General features: G+C 44.3%; 1 protein-coding gene across 6 annotated transcripts in view; it reads left to right on the forward strand.

The window, feature by feature from the left end:
- The window catches only part of map7d3 (MAP7 domain containing 3), a 50595-nt gene that overhangs the window by 15269 nt on the left and 14319 nt on the right, over positions 1-21007 (forward strand). Inside the window, exons 4-11 of one of the 6 annotated variants that reach the window (XM_079527109.1) lie at positions 582-745; positions 1977-2088; positions 2845-2922; positions 4507-4617; positions 6049-6144; positions 8199-8297; positions 11054-11179; positions 13734-13879. In XM_079527109.1, the coding sequence (XP_079383235.1) occupies positions 582-745; positions 1977-2088; positions 2845-2922; positions 4507-4617; positions 6049-6144; positions 8199-8297; positions 11054-11179; positions 13734-13879 (932 nt within the window). The remainder of the gene's footprint in view (positions 1-581; positions 746-1976; positions 2089-2844; positions 2923-4506; positions 4618-6048; positions 6145-8198; positions 8298-11053; positions 11180-13733; positions 13880-21007) is intronic. The other 5 variants (XM_079527110.1, XM_079527112.1, XM_079527111.1 and 2 more) reach the window with 5 other exon arrangements.

Here is a 21007-nt window from a genome sequence, read left to right on the forward strand (position 1 = left end):
CCTCTGATTTCCCAGTGAGAAAATGAACACATCTAAGGAAACAAAGATGTTGTGGCTTCTAATCTTCCTCATTTAAGCTAACATCCTCAGGGAAATGCCCCCATTAAAGCCCCCCGTTGTTTGGGTTTTAGCCAAGAGTAGGTTTTTATGGGTCCCATTTTTCCCAGAGACTCATCCCATCAATTATAGTGCAATGACTGAGAAGGCCATTTGCCACAAAGCAGTTACATAGCTTGAGGGCTAATGCTTTGGGGCTCGTTGGTTTTAAGAGGTCTTGTGAGTTGGCGGGGTCCGTACGCTTTTCCGACCGGTCATTGGTCCGACATGCGGAAAACGACCGGATTAAGGTTGGCGACCGGATTACGGTTGGCGAACATGCGTTGAGGTTGGCGAACATGCGCTGCTCCGTGCTTGCGTTTACGGTTAGGTTAGGGTTTGAGGTAGGTTGTCGTTGGCGGACCAATGAGTTGGCTGCACAAGACAATACAGTCAGTGCAACATGAGTCTAATAAGTGTCCCTGTGATCTGTTTTTCTTTGTGTTCATGCACACACAATGTGACCATAATGTGCGCATGGTCAGCATTGCGAGAGTCTCAGATCCTGGAACGGGAGCGCAAGGCCAAGCTGCTAGTAGAGCGACAGATGGAGGAGCGACAGCGGAAGGTGGAGGAGCAGCGCAAGAAGGAGGAGCAGAGACGTTCTGCCGTGGAGGAGAAGAGGAAACAGAAACAGGAAGAGGAGAAGGTTCGTCTGGCACACAAGGAGCTGCAAGGCCAAGCTATAAGTGGCCTGGCCTGGCCTAGCCTAGCCTAGCCTGGGCTGGGCTGGGCTGGGCTGGGCTGGGCTAGGCTGGGCTGGGCTCTAGAGCAGTGGTTCTCAAACCTTTCAGGCCGCGGCCCCACAAAATAATCATATTTGAACTGGCGTTTCCCCCCAAATCATCATATTTGAACTTGGCATCTCCCACCCTGACAAGCACTTGGAATGTAAGAGTTGAGGCATTACATTTTGTTTGACTCGGTTCCACAGATATTTATTGTGGAAATTGCCGATCTACATGCACAAAGTGCCTTGCCTCGGCGTTGTAATTTTCACAATGTTAGCCTCTTTCTTGTATTATTTGACAATTTGCCCCAATGTTTGCCCACTTCCTGGTTGGTTAGTCATTTGCTGTGGGAAATTTTGGACCAATGACAAAGCTAGAGGTGTTACAGAGACACTTTTTGGGAGTAATTAAAAATGTATTTTATTACGTATAGCTATTTTAACCACTGAAGCCTATTCAACCTATTTTATGCAAGCTGGTGAACTTTTAGATCGTTTAGTTTCGCCAATTTGGTTTTATTATATTTCTTTAACTTTATTTTTGAGTTTGAACTAAGAATTTTGAAAACTTTGGGAAAGTGTTGACATGCGGAAAAAAAAGGGAATGTCAGGGTTAATGCATAGCAAAGTCACACGATTGTCACTGAGTCACATCTTTATTCATAGACTTGCGTTGCATTTTGTTCAATTCAGTTCCTTTTCAGACAGGTTCGTGCTCAGTGGCGTGCACAGACATTTAGAGGGGCAGGTGCTCAAGTTAAAAAAGGGCACCTTGTGCAGCGCGTGGAACCGGCCGGTTGCCTTAATCCATTTTGGGCGGGAACCCCTTTTGGTGTTAGCATTATGTTATGCTTTAGCTATTGAAAAATAGCAGATCTACAAGCTCATAGCGCGCCACCGAGTGGCGCGCTATGAACTTGTAGGTCTGCTATTTTTGAAAAATCAAAAAAAAAGAAGAGAAAATAAAGTATTTTTTTTTTTCTTTTTTTTTCAAAAGGGCACATTGCCAAAAGGGCAGGGGGTGCTCTAGCACCCCCTAGTGTCTATCTGTGCACGCCACTGTTCGTGCTGTACAACTTGCATAGGATGACTTGCGTTTCTCTCTCTCTCTCTCTCTCTCTCTCTCTCTCTGTGCTGTGCTGTGCTGCAGGAGCACTACGAGGCAGTGATGCGTCGCACGTTGGAGCGCAGCCAGCGGGTGGAGCAGAGACAGAAGCGGTGGTCCTGGGGAGGTCTGCCCGGGGACTTGGATGGACGCACAGGTAAAAAGAGCGTCTCGTTCGTTGCAATTTATAGAACAACTTACGGGACGTTGCAGACGCTTCGAGTTCGAACGGAGGGCAAATACACCTCCCAGATCTGTAAGAAACTGTTCACTATATGACCAACAGTCATTTGACACCCCTTTATAATTCCTTTTCTAATTAGTGCCCTTTGTTCCAGTGAATTGTCCAACATGTAGTGTCATTAATGTGCATTGATTTGCTTCCATTCTGTCATAAAAGAGTATAAGTGAGGTCAGACACTGATGTTGAGGGCGATTAAGCCTAGTTCCCATTTGGCGAACTAGGCTAATTCCAAAGGTGTTTGATGAGGTTCATGTCAGAACTGCAAGAGGGGCATTATGAAACGGGGAAACGGCCTTCTGTCATCTGTTCCCACAAAATTAGAAGCACACAATTGCCCAGAATGTTATTGTAAACGGTTCTAACAAAGGTCATTAATTAGAAACACCAATTAGAAAGGGTATTAACAGTATATTGTAAAAGTTTTATAGTGAAAAGAAAACTGGTTGTACTTTGAACATTGCTTTTTAACAGCTTGTCATTTTCAAATTCACCACTGTTTTTTTTAAAATTGGATTGCCCCGCGGCGGCCCGCGGCAGGCGACCCCGCCTGGAGGTGTCGACCAGACGAAACCTAACCACGGACACGGTTATGGTCTCTTTGTTGTGCTCTACTGCTCGTCACCTGAGAGCTCTTTTTCCTCCCCCCCCCCTCCCCCCACCACCCTACAGGAGACTCTGACGCCTCGTCACCAGTAGCTATAGTAATCTCCCCTGCTTCGCCAGAAAAGCCCCCAAGGAAAGAGCAAGGTTGTGGTTGTTGATAAATTAGCCCTCAAAGGTTTTTCAGCACAACGCTAGCATGTAGCGGCACACCGTTGTCTTTCCCACGGATGCTCGCTTGCATTCTAACCGGCAGTCACCATGCTAACAAGCACGCTTAACCACTTGAGCCCTATTTTACAACTCGCCATAGGAAAAAAAAAAATCACACCCGTGTGAACTGAGTGGTGCAAGGTCTTATATAGCCTGATCAGCTGTGGTCTGACGTAATGTCAGTGACCATGCTCGTTTTTTTGGTACGAACACGGGTACACGGGTACAAAGCCAGTTGTTGGAGTGGTTTGCACCATATATATATATATATATAAGGTTTCGCATGTAACGACATGCCCAAAATAGAGACGCCAAGGTTGAGAGTGGTTAAGTCTGATGCCTGCATTCTCTTTGTCTGTTTGGGGCATTAGGCTCCCAGGTTTCTCTCTCTCTCTCACTAATTTTCAAGCACTTTCCAAGGTGACAGGTGCCGGGGTCACGGAAATGCACTACACACAACACAACACAACTCAGGATGACTATGCGTGTCACGGAACTGCCTTGTCTCACGTGGTGCTATTTTTTTTGTTGTTGTCAAGGCTCTGTGCTTGTGGAATGGAAGGACTGTTTCAGTTGAGTATTTATTATTGTACAGGATTTTACAGCCGTCCTTACTAACCTCTCTGTGTGCCTGCCCTATGGCGCTGGAATGGCTTTGGTTTGGTACCTGGATGTACCGCTTTATCACATGGATGTCGCAGAATGTCAGCTTGATCTCAAGCCTGTCAGCCTTTTTGTGTACCATCATGTTGCATCATCATGCTAGATTGTTTTAGCTAGCTTTTAGCTTCTCTGTTTACTTGTTCACTATTGCACAGTAGAATCCTCAGTGGTAATGTAACTCTTAGAGTTAGGGGAGCTAAACTGACGGCACACGAGCCAAATGCGGCTCACAAAGGTGTCCGGTCCAACCCCTTGAGATGATTTGAGGAAGAATAATATTATGGCTCCTGGACACGTCTCTGAGAAGACCAAGGACCAGATGGATTTGTTTTAATGTTATCGCATAGACTGACACGAGGGAAGTCTATTAAAAAAAGAACGAATGCGTGTGTGTGTGCGCGTGCACAGCCCGCATGAAGTTGAATTTTGCCCCATCAGGCATGTGACCCAAAATGAACGAGTGTGGAAATGTTTACACTCAGTTAACCCATTTTGGGCGGGAACCCCTTTTGGTGTTAGCATTATGTTATGCTTTAGCTATTGAAAAATAGCAGATCTACAAGCTCCTAGCGCGCCACCGAGTGGCGCGCTACGAGCTTGTAGGTCTGCTATTTTTGAAAAAACTGTAAAAGACATTTTTAGAATCTGATCTCAGGTCAAAATGGGTTAAATTGAATACTGAGGATTCTACTGTGGAGGGTGTTAGGACCTTGTGAAAATCCCTCCCACAGTCTGCCCCAACTAAATTCCCTCCTCCAATGGGCGAGCTCTCTAGTAAACCCCTCCTTTCCCCTGTCTGTCTGTCCGTCCGTCCCTCCCTCCCTCCCTCCTCCTCCTCTCCCCTCCCCTCCCCAGTGGACAAACGCTCCACATCTACCATGAACCTGAAGCAGGCGGCTGAGGCTGGCATCAACAAGCGCCTCTCCTCATCCTCCGCAGCTCTCGCTCTCAAATCTCCCGACAAAAGTAAGTCTCCCTCCCTCCCTCCCCTCCGCCTCATCCGTCCTCCGTGTACCGTCTCCTCCTAACCCACTGACTGTGTTTCTTCCAGACTGTACTGTGCTGTACTGTACGCCGCAGTGAAAGTAAAGCACCCCCTAGAGTTGGCCGATGTCACCCGAAAGCACTAGCAAATGTTTACAGCCCCAAGCATGGATATTTGTGTCCACATAGCACAGTTCAACAAAGTGTGCCAGTGGGGTTTTGTTTTTAAATGCTGGAATCAGATTTGTGAATAAGGGGGGGAGCAGTAGAGCTTGTCGAATTAGTTTTAACTGTACATTTCTAACACAATTTAAAATAATGTTTCCAAACTTGTACATCGCTAACACAATTTAAAATAATCTTTCGAATAATCTGTAGATTTTTGCCCTTTTTCCAGATATCACTCTTTATGACAGATATACTGTATAGTGTCTGTCACCTTGGATAACTTGGCACCCTTATGTGATGGCATGATTGTGTCTAGCCAGATGGCAGGTAAACGCATCCACTGTTGGGTCTTGTGATGAGATCTGGTGCACCAGCCCAGTGGTTTAGCCCCCCCGACCCCCCCCCCCCCCCCAGACTGGTGACACGTCTGTCCCCTCCTGTCCTCCCAGCTAATGATTAACCCATTCAGGCCTGACGTCAAAATTAAAAAAAAAAAAAGTTTTCTAAATCATGACAATTTTCGGAAAGATTTGAGGCACATTTTAACGATTTTTCAAAAATAGCAGACCTACAAGTTCATAGCGCGCCACTCGGTGGCGCGCTATGAGCTTGTAGATCTGCTATTTTTCAATAGCTAAATTATAACATAATGTTTAAAACGCTAACGCTAACGTGACATGGATGCGTTCCAGGTATCAATGGATTAATCAGCATGATCTCCTCCTCCTGATTCCTCTGCATCCACTGCACGTGCAAACGTGCACAGACACGCAGATATCAAGACTATTTATTTCAGCTGTGATGAAGAACTGATGTTTTAAAAATGTTTACTCATGTTCATTCCGTTTTCCCCTTTTTCAGTCTAAATCGTGTCCGATTTTGATTCACAAGAACAAGCAGTATTCATGTTTTTTTGTTTTTTTTTTGCGTTAGCAATAATCATCAGAAACTTAACTCTTTTTTTTTCCTTTCTGAAGGCCTAGAGGTCGGCCCAGTGCTGGTTCTTATCTGACATGCAGTTTTTCTCCCTACATCTCAACCCGTCTGTGTATAGTACAATACCACTAGCAGGTTCCTCTTGCAGCGTTCTCGTGTGTGTGTGTGTGTTTGTGTGTGTGTGTGTGTGTGTGTGCGTGTGCGTGCGCGTGCATCAGTAAACGCGTCGGAGTACTGTGTCATTGAGTACTAAGACAAAAAAACAACAATGTCACTTCAATGCGTCATCATCTCATCGTCATCTCTCAGGTAGAGTGAGGAGGAGTGCGTCTTGTAACCGGTTGCCTAGCAACAGAGATGGCTCTCAGCCCAATAAGGAGGACGGCAAAAAGGTGGAACAGACAGGTGCAGAAGACCCACTCTATATTCTCATTACACAGAGAGATATTAATCTGTACATGTCGGGGAATATCTGTTCGATCTGGATATCCGTAACCTCGGTGGTGTACAGTAGGGAAGAGCGCATGCCAGAGAGACGGTAAACTTTAACCCATTTTGACCTGAGATCAGATTCTAAAAATGTCTTCTACATCCTGACAGTTTTCTGAAAAAAGCTATGTTTCTATGTCAGTCGTTCTTCGATTTTTCAAAAAATAGCAGACCTACAAGCTCATAGCGCGCCACTCGGTGGCGCGCTATGAGCTTGTAGATCTGCTATTTTTCAATAGCTAAAGCATAACATAATGCTAACGCCAAAAGGAGTTCGCGCCCAAAATGGGTTAAAAAGGTCGGTTTTTTTCTTCTCCAAAATAATGTCCAGTGGAAGCTTTTTTCTACATTTTGTTGAGTCAGCTTGCAAGTGTCTGTTTTTGTTAGATGCTCTGGGGCTAGCTGTACCAATTCTGTTTGCAGTAGCATTGCCACTAAATGCTGACAAGCTTCCAGTCGACATTCCTCAATAACAGTAGCCTACTATTTAGTGGTGTAATCGTGTTTGGAGGAGTGGGTATACTCTAATTTTGATCCAATTTGTCAAGGTTACCCGTGTCGTAATGAAGTAGCACCCTGGCCTGTGCTAAGAATTTCTCCAAAAAAACGTACTCCGAATGCTGCCAAAGATTATATTGGCAGGCGAACTTACAGTTATAGTTTACTCAAAAATGCCAATTGGTGTCTTTTAAATACTGTTTGAGCAAGTACTGTTTGCAGTGGTCACTTGCACTGCCTTCGCAGCTAATATTTGCTTCATAAATCTCACACGATCATTCTGAATGACCAACCAGACAGTGAGAGTTCAACCACTGCTCACGTAAATGTCATTACATTATTGACTGTTTTTATTGGAACGTTTGCATTTATTCACATGCGACACAAATGTCATGTGCTCTCCATCTACCCAAAAAAGTCAATATTCAAAACCAGGGGAAAACCCAACACAGTTGAGGGCATAAAATTAGGGATGTCCCGATACACTTTTTTCGCTCCCGATCTCAATTTCTGTGTTAGCCGATACCGAATACCGATACCAGTGTTGTGATCTTATGTTGTGTTTATAGCTATCTAGCTATATATCTCGTGTTGTGTTTATAGCAGACTCCTCACTCAAATGTGCACTTGCAGTTTGGGAAACTCCAAAGCAAACTCCACATGTTATTTACCTGTGTCAACCCCTTACCCCTGTGTCGGATCGGTGGTTAGACTGGCATATTCGCCGATACCGATATGACCCGATATGACAAATAGGGGCCGATCTGATACTTTTCCCGATATCGATACAGTATCGGGACATCTCTACATAAAATATTTTGACTAAAAGATTAAAAAAAACTATAGGCATGCCGGATATATGTTGTGACTGAAAACAATATTGAATTTGTCCAGACTAGAATTATGAAATTCACATCATCACCACTGCAGAAACATCCACATTGTATATGTATGCAATACAAATAACTGATTGATTGAATACTTTATTAGACAGAAATGTAAAGGGCACGAGGTACAGTCAGACATTTTGAGCTAAAAAGATAAAACAAACTCCTGTTGACTTGTTTACATTGTGGTTCTATGTATGGTTATACAACTTATACCATCATATACCCTCCACCACCCTATTCTGTTGCAACTATTTGACCAGAACTGTCCTGTTAAGGACAAACTGGTTTAAACTAGCTTTAGTGAGCGCTATGACAAAGATACAGAAAGATGAATGTGGTAGATGCTTTGATACAGCTCCAAATTGGTTTTCGGTAGGAGCTTCATGACTCCAACATACACATTTAGGCACAATCTATTTCCAGTTGGACATGAGCTGCTCTTAGCCACAGCCTATTGATTGGTAATAAAATAATGAAATGAAGCCAAATTAAATACACAAGGTTTGTAAGGTTACTCATGAGAGGCTGTGCAGTTGCCCTCGCTGTACCCGATTGGCCATAACTCAACTCTCCTGTCCGTAGGCCCCTCCCTGAAGAAGAGAAGCTCCTCCCTCACGCGAGTAGGTGGGGGCAGGGCGCAGACACCCGGCAAACCTGATAAGGGGACGACGGATGATCCAGGTGGCTAGCATGAACCGTTCAGGATAACTTTATTTGCTCAATGCGCTCCCTGTCTGCCTCGCTCGGGTCTCACTCTTTGTAAATAACAAGCATGCATCTCTTCTGATAAGATTCGCTCACTTGCCCTACATTCAGAATGTGCTCTCTTTAATGTGCTTGTTTTAAAGGTATATTCAGTGATTTCGCTTCATTCAAATATCACTTGTTTTTTCTTTTTATTTGGATAATCATCCCTACTATAGAGTGTGCTGACCATATAAGGAGTTCCTCCCTGTCCCCAGTGAGCCCCTGGGGTCAAAAAACCCTAGTTTCAGTTTTGTTGGCGGGTGGCAAAGCCTTCATCCAATCAGGATGAGAGGGGCCTTCCTCCAATCATGTGTGGGGGTGGGCCTTGGTGCACATGCTGTTGCACTTCCCCCCCACTGTAGAGCGTGTGCATGTGCACATTTTGTTACCGGGGCAGACTGGGTGGTTTTCAAATCACCCAAATCACTGAATGCTCCTTTAAGACGTCGCAGGGTCATTCTGGCGTTTCGGTGCGGCTGAGGGTCCTTTGGTGCTACTGGGTTTTAACGGTCCAAACATCTTTCTCTTTCTCTCTCTTTACATGTGCATAGACCTGTTGTTCACTGGCCTTCCAAAACGCCTCTTCTAACCAGCTCCCAAGCTTTTTAAAATGTTTCCGTCCTGTCTGTACAGAATTAGGAATGCTGTACTAATTCCATTCCATCCTTCTTTGGTCTTTTTTCTGCCAGATTTAATCCAGAATTCTGTGTTCACTGTTTTCTTTTTTCTTTTTTTTTTTACTTTGCATCTACGTCGTTTTAACATAATAGTTGGTCTTCCGAGCCTCACTCCAGAATTGGGTCCTTTGTGTGCAGTTTACCCGCACTAACACCACAATGTTTTGTTTATTTGTTCACAATGTGTTTGTTGTTTCCTCCCTGCCAGATGACGGTAGAGCTGGACGCGAGTCGCTGGTCTCGTGCCCCAGCACGGCGTTTGTCAGTGCCATGCTGCTGAAACCTGTTAATGCTATTAACCAGTGCTTTTGTTTGTCCCATTTGATCATATTCACACGGTGACCATTTTTTACTCTTGCGTCACACCACCCCTCAAGGTATGCCGTAAGAGCAGAAATAGCCGCTGTGTGACTATGGTCAATAGTTGAGTCAATCCTGTATGAACGATATGTGGTAACATTGTTCCTGTCCTGTTCCTAACATTTGGTATTTTGTAAGTAGTCCTGTTTACGTTTTAGGATCGCTATGTAACCATGCGAGGCGACCGTCTTCACTTATACAACAAACCTTTTCTCAAACGGAGCTAGAACTTTGACCCCTTTCTACAAAGCCCCAATCTCTCTCACGCACCGCTCTCATCACGGCCACATATGACTTTAGCTTCAACTAAGGAGCCGTGATTCTCAAAGGCCTGGCCAAAAGCAGTGTGTTGTGCTGCACCACAGGCTAGTACTCAAAGCTAACCGCTAATAAATAAATCTGTCTGCAACAGAAGTCCTCTCTGCCAGGGCCCAAGAGGAGCGGAAGCCTTATAGCGACATGAGCCCAATAACACTTTCTTTTTTTACTCTTTTTTTATTTTTTTTTACCCATTTGTTTTTATTTTCAACTTTTGTTAACGTAGTGGGGGTACAGTCTAAAAACTGGATCCCAAAGGGGGGAGGTGTTATTTCTTTCATCTCATGGAAGCAAGTGCTCTTTGTTTCCGCTGGTGTCAAATTCGTTCAGTTTTCACTGGCTTTATAATACTATGCTGTCTACTGTAGTATATGTATAATGTAGTCGAAGCCACAGCCAAGGCTCCTCATTTTAACACATTTAGGCCTGACGTCGAAATAAAAAAAAAAGTCTCCTGAAAGAACATATATTCAAAGATTTGTGCCGCATTTTCACGATATTTCAAAAACGGCAGACCTACAAGCTCGTAGCGCGCCACTCGGTGGCGCGCTATGAGCTTGTAGATCTGCTATTTTTCAATAGCTAAAGTATAACATAACGCTTAGTTAAAACACCAAAAGGGGTTCCCGCCCAGAATGAGGTTAACCCGGGCCAATCAGATTAGTCTATTAAATCTCAAGGATTTGCCCAGTGGAAGCTAAAAAAGCATACTTGCTCAGGTCATGAACACCTTGCCTATTTTAATTTGACGTCCTTGCTATGTTTCTTTCCCTCATCTGCTCCAGAGCATTCTTCTCCTGTCCTTTTAATTGGAGCTCACTAATTGATTGTTTTTAGCCCCCAGTCAGCACGCTCCTCCCCCTTCTTCTGCATCAAGGAACCACCGATTCTCACTCCCATTCCTCCACTTTGATCACTCCTCAGTTACTGGACAATCAAAAGTCTTTTTTTGGTCTGCGTCTCAATATTCTTCCATGCCTTCCTTTCCTTTGCCAGAGGTCTCGTTATTCTCATCCGTTTCCTTTATGGGTGGTGATGATAAATAATGACATTGTGAAAAGATTGTGTGTGGCAAAAACATTGAAAAGGAAGGAACCCCATGTGAGACTATTGATGACACAACCTCTGGTTCTTTTTTATGTTGATTCCCCTGCTGGTTTAAAATCACATGGTGAACCTTTCACACTCCACTCACTCCCCCCCCAAAACCCCCTTCTTTGTGTTATCTCCCCCCCCCCCCCCCCCATCTCCCCGCATCTCTTGCCCCCTCTTTCTTCTTGGACCTTTTTTTTTTTTTTTTCCTTCTGCGGGGTGGTCTCCGCCGGTCGTGTGTAGCTCGCAGGCCGCTGGCCAGCAACGTGGACGGAGGGGTCATTAGTCGCCTGCTCACCCCCACCCAGGCCTCACTAGCTAGGAGCAAGAGCGCCGCCGCCCTGTCAGCGGAAGGAGCCGACGGCCCAGGTAACCTCCACAGAGAAGACCCCCCCCCCCCCTCCTCCTCCACCCTCGCAGAGAGGACAGAGCCCCCCCCCCACCCCACCCCACCCCACCCAACCTCATTCCATCGCTATAGAAAGATGCTCAATAATATGTCGGTATTCACTCTCACACTACTAGACGCTAGCTCAGAACTCTCCCCGCCCCCTCAATCAATGCAGCTGGCTTCTGCACCAATCACCGTGAAGCTAACTGTGGCCTCGTTGTCGACACTTTTGGTGGTGGTTTGAAATGCACGACCGGTGGTAGTAGTATTATAGTGCTGTTGCACTGATTTTGAAAGCTGCTTGATGTTTTGAATGCTAATTATTCCTTTTTTAAATACATTCACGTGAGCGAGCTGCAAAGTCACTTGCTGTAAATATTGACATGCACACACGCATCACACACACACACGTCACACGCGCACACTCTTTGAGCTCACATACACTTCTGGTCTGAGACCGTTATGCTGCGCAGAGAGGGACTTGGCTGGTAGCAGTGTATGTTGGCGTAGCCTCAGGGTCCCCACGCTGAGATTTTCTGTAAGCTGCTTACCTGTAACCTCGGTCACGTGACAGCCAGAGCGTTGTGTTAGTTACATGCATTGTGGGAACGAGAGACCAGGCCAGGGAGCCGGTGTTCTCCAGGACACCACCACCACCACCACCACAGAATTGGAGAATATCAGACCTGTCACCCGACTGGGACCCTTGCTAATCAAAACACAGGATATATATATACCCGATCCCCAAACTATAGGGCGTTGGGTCAGTTTGATATGCTCTGAAGTCATTTATGCATACATGCCTCAGTTTGTGCTGAAGCGTGAGGTTTCTTTCCTGCCTAACGCTGGGCGTGGAAATGATCTGCAGTACGGGGACAGCTGCTGCTGTTGAGCAAACATTGATAGGCCATAGCATTCACGTCCGATGACCCAAGGTGTGATCAGTCTTGTTTTCTGAGCGCACGGCTCGATTCACATTCACAATGGCCTGGCGGAATCATAAATAAAACAACATCCATTCACATGGAAACTGTTGAGCTGTTTTTATTGACCAGCCATTATAAAAACCCATTAGGCGCGATAGATTGGCCACTAAATATAGGCCAGTAGGAAACATGACAACATCTGCATTAGGAGACTGTGGTATAGGGTGTTTCACAGCCCCCTCGTCGCTTGCCAATTGTATACGGTCGGGGCTAACGGGCCACATTTTGCAATGTGGCTCTTGTAGGGAGAAATCTCTGGGCTTTAGGATTATCTTTGCTAATCCGCCGATCTGACACAGCAAAACTGTTGGACCAACAGTGCTTCTTCAACTGGCCAACTACAGACTTCCCTTAAAAGAAGTTCTGGTTTTCAGTCATTTGACATTATGGGTTAGTAGCATTACGTTACGACACCTGAAATCGGTTAGCCAAGACTCTTCCTTACATATAATAATAGGGGTTATTTTTGCATCTCCCCACGTGCTTTGCTTTTGGATTCAATCATTTTCTTTTCTTACAAGAGCATTGCCTTGCAACGATCACTTATATCCCAGAACCATATCGGTTGTCTTATTTACTGTTGGATTTGACACAATTTATCCGTAAAAAAACAGCAAAAACGAACTATCAACATTCAGCATGCTTTCAGTGTTGCTAGTGCAACAGTTGTGTTGTGGATATTGTGGTATTCTTTATTTTTTTATTTTTTTATATCTATGCATGTGTGTGCGTGTGTGTGCGAGGCGTGCGGCGTGCGCAACATGTTTGTGTCACGCTGAAGCTTGGTGGGTCTTTTTGTGTGATGCGTGTCCCCTATTGCTATGGTGGTGGTGGTGGTACAGTAACCGTGCCCGGTGTTGTCTTGTTGGTTATCTGTTGTTAAATGTTGATGAATGTTCAGTGTCGTGTCCGGAAAAGACTTTGGCCATAGAGTTGTCAGGCTACTATTCTTATTTCGTAAAATGAGTCTCTCTCCATATCTATTCTCATCCCTTGCAGCCCCCAAACCCATAATAAGCTTCACAAACCAAGCAGTGTGCCACTAAAAGAAGTCATACCTAACATGTAGCTTTGTTTTTCTTTGTGCTCTTATTCCCTTACAAAAACATCCATCCTCTTGCTATCTTTTCTACCATTGTCTTTCTGTCTGCCATTTTCTCTTGCTCCTCTCTCTCTCTCTCTCTCTCTCTCTCTCTCTCTCTCTCTCTGTCTGTCTCTCTGTCTCTGTCTCTGTCTCTCTGTCTCTCTGTCTCTCTGTCTCTCTGTCTCTGTCTCTGTCTCTGTCTCTGTCTCTGTCTCTGTCTCTCTGTCTCTCTCTGTCTCTCTCTGTCTCTCTCTGTCTCTCTCTGTCTCTCTCTCTCTCTCTCTCTCTCTCTCTCTCTCTCTCTCTCTCTCTCTCTCTCTCTCTCTCTCTCTCCTCACATTCTGCCCTGCCTTTCTTGTCGCTTCGCCCACCCAATTTTGGCTGCTTCTCCCGCTGGTTGTGCGCTCCCCCGTGGGCCCCCTGCCTGCCTGCCTGCCGATGACTTGTGTCCTCCTTGACCAGAGTGTCACCTGTGTCCTCGCTCAGCCGCCGCCAGCCCGCTGCACCTGCCACGCGGCCCACTGCGTAGCCGCAGCATCGACCGGCAGAAGAGTCCGAGTGGCATGACCACGTCCGTCTCTGCCGACGGAGCCCTGGACCCCTCCATGGTAAGACCCACCACCACCACCACCTCGTGCACCAGAACAATGTTCATTCAGTGTCTGTATGGCTGTGGCTCATTGTCTCTTACTACACAAGTCGCTTTGTGCAAAGAGGCCAGGGCCCGTTGGATCGCTGATGGCGGTATAACCCATTTTGACCTGAGATCAGATTCTATAAAATGTCTTCTACATCCTGACAGTTTTCTGAAAAAACTATGTTTCTATGTCAGTCGTTCTTCGATTTTTCAAAAATAGCAGACCTACAAGCTCATAGCGCGCCACCGAGTGGCGCGCTATGAGCTTGTAGATCTGCTATTTTTCAATAGCTAAAGCATAACATAATGCTAACACCAAAAGGGCTTCCCGCCCAGAATGGGATAAAGACCGCCTGGTGCTGATCCATTCATACCACACATGCAATGCTGCTGTTATTATTATTATGCAGATATTTTATGCTTTCTGTAGGTAAAACTTGAGTGTTTTTTGGTACTATAAAGATTTGGAAAGACTGCCTGTTATTATTTTGAAGACTTGTTTTAACTCATTTTGTGGCGGGAATCCATTTTGGTGTTAGCATTGTGTTATGCTTTAGCTATTGAAAAAATAGCAGATCTACAAGCTTGTAGGTCTGCTATTTTTGAAAAATCGAAGAAGCACTGACATAGCTTTTACAGAGAACTGTCAGGATGTACGAAGACATTTTTTAGAATCTGATGTCAGGTCAAAATGGGTTAATGTGTCGTGCTTTGCGGTTGATATTTGTGAGGTTGGGAAGAGTGCCCAGAAAAAGTTTAAAGCGAATCATTTTGATGACGAAGACATATCAGATGGATGCTTTCTGATTTAAAAAAACGAATCATTTGTGCTTACTTGATGTGTTTGAAATCACGTTGTCTGGTATTTCACAGTCTGAATCTGTTTTTATCTCTTGGAGACAGAGATTATGGTTTCGCTCTTGGCAGAGATATGCACTCCATGGAGAGCATAGCTTTCTACTTCTGTAATATTTATGGCATGTCACCATGAACCACTGTTAGTCTGTTGTCTTATATTTAATAGTTATGGGTGTTAAATATATTGATCATTTAGAAACTCTACTCTAAAGTATACTATGGACGTAGGCTTGCTGCAGCTATGAGCTTGTCCCAGAGGGGAACGTAATGGGCCTCATTCACTAAGCTTGGGGTCCGCACAGAATTTGTACGTATGCGCATACATAACTTCCCACGTTGAGAGTCGGATTCAATTGTATTTAGTCCATGGACGTTTTGAAGTTTTCTCAGGAGCAAACTTATATGGGGCCAAACCTAAAGACCAATGTCATTAGTATTCTATTCTAATTTTTATCCCACAATTTTTGCAACCCAGTTTTTTTTCACCCAGTGCCAATTATCTAATGTAATCCTGGGCGTTACACTTCCTCTGCCAACCTGGGGGGGGGCAGCGTTCTATTCTATTCTTCATGCTAAGTCTATTTCAATAGTGCCACTCCTCAAATATATATATTGTTTATTTGTTTGTGCCCAACATTTGTCATCACAAAGATGTCAAACAATACATACAATTGGAAGTATGTAATAGACATGATTCAAATGCAACTGATTTTGATTTGATTTGAAATGAACGGGTCCCTCAGCGTGTTTGCCGTTTCTGCAAGTGTGGCTACAGTTTTGTGTGTTGGACTTTAATGCCAACTCCAATGTCACGCTATTGACCCATTCTGGGCCGGAACCCCTTTTGGTGTTTCTAGCATTGTTATACTTTAGCTATTGAAAAATAGCACATCTACAAGCTCATAGCCGAGCTTGTAGGTCTGCTATTTTTGAAAAATCGTGAAAATGTGGCGCAAATCTTTGAATATATATTCTTTCAGAGCGAACGTTTTTAACTCAAAGGTTTGCTTCTGGGGGGGGGGGGGGGGGGGGGGGGGGGTCCCCTGGAACAACATGTTTTCAGATGGGGCTCGGTGGCCAAATACAGATAATTCTGGTGCTCCTTGACATGAAATAGTTTGAGAATTACTGATATAGATTAGAAACATAGGCAGAAAACTGTCATAATTTAGAAGACATTTGTAGAAGGTCTAAATGGGTTAATTTGATATCACATAACATAAACGTAGTCTTACCCAGTAATAAATATTGATTACTGGGTAATACTGATAAAAAAAACGTAATTGGATATCAGTGGATTCTAGCATCAACGTTTTACCTCGGCAAAGGTGAGCGAGTCCTTTGGTCTTGAGATTAAACTTAGTAAACGTGGTGTTCTCGTTACACATGTGAGAACGGAGTAGGCTATTACTCATTTTGGGTGGGAACCCCTTTTGGTGTTAGCATTATGTTATGCTTTAGCTATTGAAAAATAGCAGATCTACAAGCTCATAGCGCGGCACCGAGTGCCGCGCTATGAGCTTGTAGGTCTGTTATTTTTGAAAAATCGTGAAAATGCGGCACAAATCTTTGAATATATATTCTTTCAGAAGACTTAACATTTAACACTTAACTTAACATTCAGCGGTTCCATCACATGAGGTACTCGCTTGCCAGAATACACAGAAGAAGAAGGGGCGTGGAACGATGCAAATGATCTCCACGGGAGTGCACTTCTGACTTACAAACACACATTGGATACACCTGTGATCCGCACAAATCAAGGCTATCTGCAAGCACTCCCTTTCATGAATCGCACGTCAGAATTGGCTTATGCGATATACACAAAATGTACGACCGGGGTAGTGAATGAGACCCATAGCCTATTAGCCTTTAAGGCTGTATCCGACTGCAGATGCCTCCATTCTTTTTTTTTTTTTTTTTTTAATAAGAGAATCACTTTTTTTTAATGGTCCAGCTGACAGTTTTATTGAGACAAATGGGAGTCAAGAAAAATGTCACACCAGTTGGAATACAGATGATTTAATAAGACGGAGGCTGTAAATCAGTGTGATGTTTAAAAACTGTATGTTTATTCCTCTTTATCGCCAGCATAAATTAAACGGCCATAACGCAGTTCAACAGAAAATGTTTTGAGAGGTGCTGAAAAAATTCCCTGTCAATTCTCAGCTGATAGTGACCGGAAAGTGCTTGGATTTGACCCCCCTCCACAGCTTGTACCAATTTTTAACTAATAACACGTGTCACATTTGAGCTTAGAGTCTTCCAGAAGTCCTCTGGGAAGTGGGAACCCGGACAAAGATGAAAAGAAACGCATCAATGATAACCAAATCCTTTGGCCTCTGCTATTTAGAAGGATAGTCATGCTTAACCCATTTGGGCCTGACGTCTTTTTAAAATGTCTTTTTTTTTTTTTTTTTTTTTTAAACCTCATGTTTCTATGTCAGTGGTGCTCAATATTTCATGTCAAGAACCCCAAAAATGATATGTATTTGGCCGCCGACGTCGTTCCAGGGAGGGACGCCCCCAGAAAGCAAAGATTTGAGTTAAACGTTCGCTCTGAAAGAATATATATTATTAAGATTTGTGCCACATTTTCACGATTTTACAAAAAATAGCAGACCTAAAAGTTCATAGCGTGGCACTCGGTGCCGCGCTATGAGCTTGTAGATCTGCTATTTTTCAATAGCTAAAGTATAACATAATGCTTAGTTAAAAAACATCAAAACGGGTTCCCGCCCAGAATGGGTTAAGGAAAGTGAATCCAAGGCACCAATGCCAGATTTATATGCAAATGCCCTCGTACATTTGCCTGTCAAAACAGCCCCGTCATATGGTAGTCATAGGGAAAACCAGTTTTTTTCACCGAGGTCAAAATGTTTATTGCGACCGCAACACGCACTTACTATGCAAACGTGCTGTAACGCTAACGCTCAAGCCTCTCACAGGCTCCCGTCACATCACGCTCTTCATGTAATGCTGCGCATGCGCACACACACACACACACACACACACACACACACACACACACACACACACACACACACGCACGTCGGCAGAAGCCTGTAAAGCCACCACCCACTCCAGAAAGTGTGAGCTACTCGGCTCTGGACTTGAAACCAGGAAATGTCGCATCACTATTTTGCTTATTCCTTCTAAATCTCTGTATATAAAACGTAGCTAACTCGTGGGATCTCTTAGTTATATCAATAGTTCTTCTACAATAGTTGGTTTGTGCCAAGATAAAGATCACTTTTGTCATTTTGACTGCCAGGGACTTTCCCATCCACTTCCCATGATCGCGGTGGGTTGACTCGTGTGGATATAAAGAATCAACTGACTGAGAGAAAACGCTAATGTTACTGCCGTCGAATTATTACACATTTTGCTATAAACAGACACTATCAAATACCACTGACTGACTGTTGGTGTTGTTGAAACTTGGAATTTCTCTATTATAAACTTTCACGACAGCCTAAGTACAAATATCATTTATGAAAAGGCTACTACAGTGAATTTGGTTAAAGGAAGTTGTTGTTGGCTATGCGGGGATCATCCGACGCGATCGATCGGACACGTGTCTCTTGCCTTGACCCCCCCCCCCTCCCCCCCTCCCCTCCCCATCCCATCACTGGGGGAAAATTCCGGGAGGAAAAAAACGGGGCAAGCACGCTGGGTCTTGTGGGGATTCTTTTTATTTCCCAGTCAGTAGGCTACACGGTGCCTGGCTCTCTCTCTCTGCCTAACTGTTCCCCTGTGTGTCATGAACGAACTGCATTGTCCCCACCCAGAGACAATGGGATCCACTCGGTGCTCTGCTGTATAGGAACAGGTCAGGCCATGCAAAGTGGAGAACCACACCCTGACCCTCGGGCTCTTGTGTGTCATTGGCCTGTGTGGCTGTGGTGTGGGGTTGTTCACGTTGCTGTCTCAACTTCTGTCCTCCACACAGAAACAGAAGGTATTGCATGCTTGTATAGAGCGTCGCAGTCCCGCCTCCTACCATGGACCAGGAAATGAAACCCAATGCATTTTTCCCATAGACATTTCTTAAAGTATTTATTTAAAGACTGTTACGCCGCGGACAAAGCCAACTCGAGTCGTGACAACTCATGACAACACAAACAATATTTTGGACCAAACAAATAATTACAAAGAAGAAAAACAACAAAAAAAGTGTTGTAACCTGCCGTTTTTTTCTTCTTTCTAATTATTTGTTTGGTCCAAAATATTGTTTGTGTTGTCATGAGTTGTCACGACTCGAGTTGGCTTTGTCCGCGGCGTAACCGTCTTTAAATAAATACTTTAAGAAATGTCTATGAGGAAAATGGATTGGGTTTCATTTCCTGGACCAGGGTAGGAGGCGGGACTGCGACGCTCTATTGGCCCAGTGATTTGGAGTCACAAAACTGCTGACCATTTCCCCAATGTATACTTTTTTTTTGTAGTGTTTTGAGGTGAGGAAATGAATGGGCTATATGGAGTCCTTTAACCCATTTAGGCCTGACGTCGAAATTTAAAAAATGTTTTCTAAATTCTGACAGTTTTCTGAAATACCCATGTTTCTATGTCAGTGGTGCTCAACCTTTTTCACGTCAAGGACCCCCAGAATTATCTGTATTTGGCCGCCATCTGAAAATATGTTGTTCCAGGGACCCTCCCAGAAGCAAAGATTTGAGTTAAAAACGTTCGCTCTGAAAGAATATATATTCAAAGGTTTGCGCCACATTTTCATGATTTTTCAAAAATAGCAGACCTACAAGCTCGTAGCGCGGCACTCGGTGGGCTTGTAGATCTGCTATTTTTCAATAGCTAAAGTATAACGTAATGCTTAAAACACCAAAAGGGTTCCCGCCCAGAATGTGTTAAAGTGATTTGGCTCTGTCTGTGTTGGGGGGCACATCTGATGGGTGAGGGTGTGTCCCAGAGTCACCTAGACTTCCACATTGCCAATGCCCTTTTTGACTGTGAATAAAATATATGATGCAGAGATGTCTTATTCTCTACATTATCCCAGTTGCCAGTCAAATGGATGCAATTGAAATTACATTTTTAGGAATTTAGCAGACGTTCTTATCCAGAGTCACTTAACCCATTTTGACCTGAGATCAGATTCTAAAAATGTCTTCTACATCCTGACAGTTTTCTGAAAAAGCTATGTTTCTATGTCCGTCGTTACTCGGTGGCGCGCTACGAGCTTGTAGATCTGCTATTTTTCAATAGCTAAAGCATAACATAATGCTAACACCAAAAGGGGTTCCCGCCTAAAATGGGTTAAAACGTGTGAGAAGCGGAGCTCATTTGGCAATTCTACATTGTCTGTGATTTCAAGATGATGCCAATGACTGGTGCAAGGTTTGCCAGTCATTGTCAGTTTAAACTCCCAACATGTTGTTATAATTTGGTCAAAGATAGGACAATGAAGTCCAGGTCAACATTTTAGCCGCTGCCCAGTACTGCTAAACGGTAAACTCATTCCCAGAATTGTCCCAATGTTAAAGAGGTAAATGGTACATTTATGTCGGGCTTTCTCCCAAAGCACATTAGAATGTGCATTACATTCACCCATTCACACACCAGGAAACCATTCAAGGCACAACCAACCTGCTCATCAGGACCATTAACCCATTTTGGTGTTAGCATTATGTTATGCTTTAGCTATTGAAAAATAGCAGATCTACAAGCTCATAGCGCGCCACCGAGTGGCGCGCTACGAGCTTGTAGGTCTGCTATTTTAGAAAAATCGAAGAACGACTCACATAGAAACATAGCTTTTTCAGAAAACTGTCAGGATGTAGAAGACATTTTTTAGAATCTGATCTCAGGTCAAAATGGGTTAAGTTGAGTATTAAGTTGAGTATCTTGCTCAAGGACACTTGACCAAGCAAGTAGAAGCCTGCAGGGATTGATGGAACCGGGAACCTTCTATACCTCCTAAACCACTATCATTCTTTAAAGCCAGGTCTCCACCGACCCGACTCGGGACACTCGTCGTGTTTCAGGGCTCACTACTGGTGCAGAAGCAGGCCTAAATAAGACCCGACTCGGGACACTCGTCGTGTTTCAGGGCCGACTACTGGTGCAGAAGCAGGCCTAAATAAGACCCGACTCGGGACACTCGTCGTGTTTCAGGGCCGACTACTGGTGCAGAAGCAGGCCTAAATAAGACCCGACTCGGGACACTCGTCGTGTTTCAGGGCCGACTACTGGTGCAGAAGCGGGCCTAAATAAGCCAGAGACA

The sequence above is a fragment of the Electrona antarctica genome (assembly GCF_951216825.1).
Source record: "Electrona antarctica genome assembly, chromosome: 1".
NCBI lineage: Eukaryota > Metazoa > Chordata > Actinopteri > Myctophiformes > Myctophidae > Electrona > Electrona antarctica.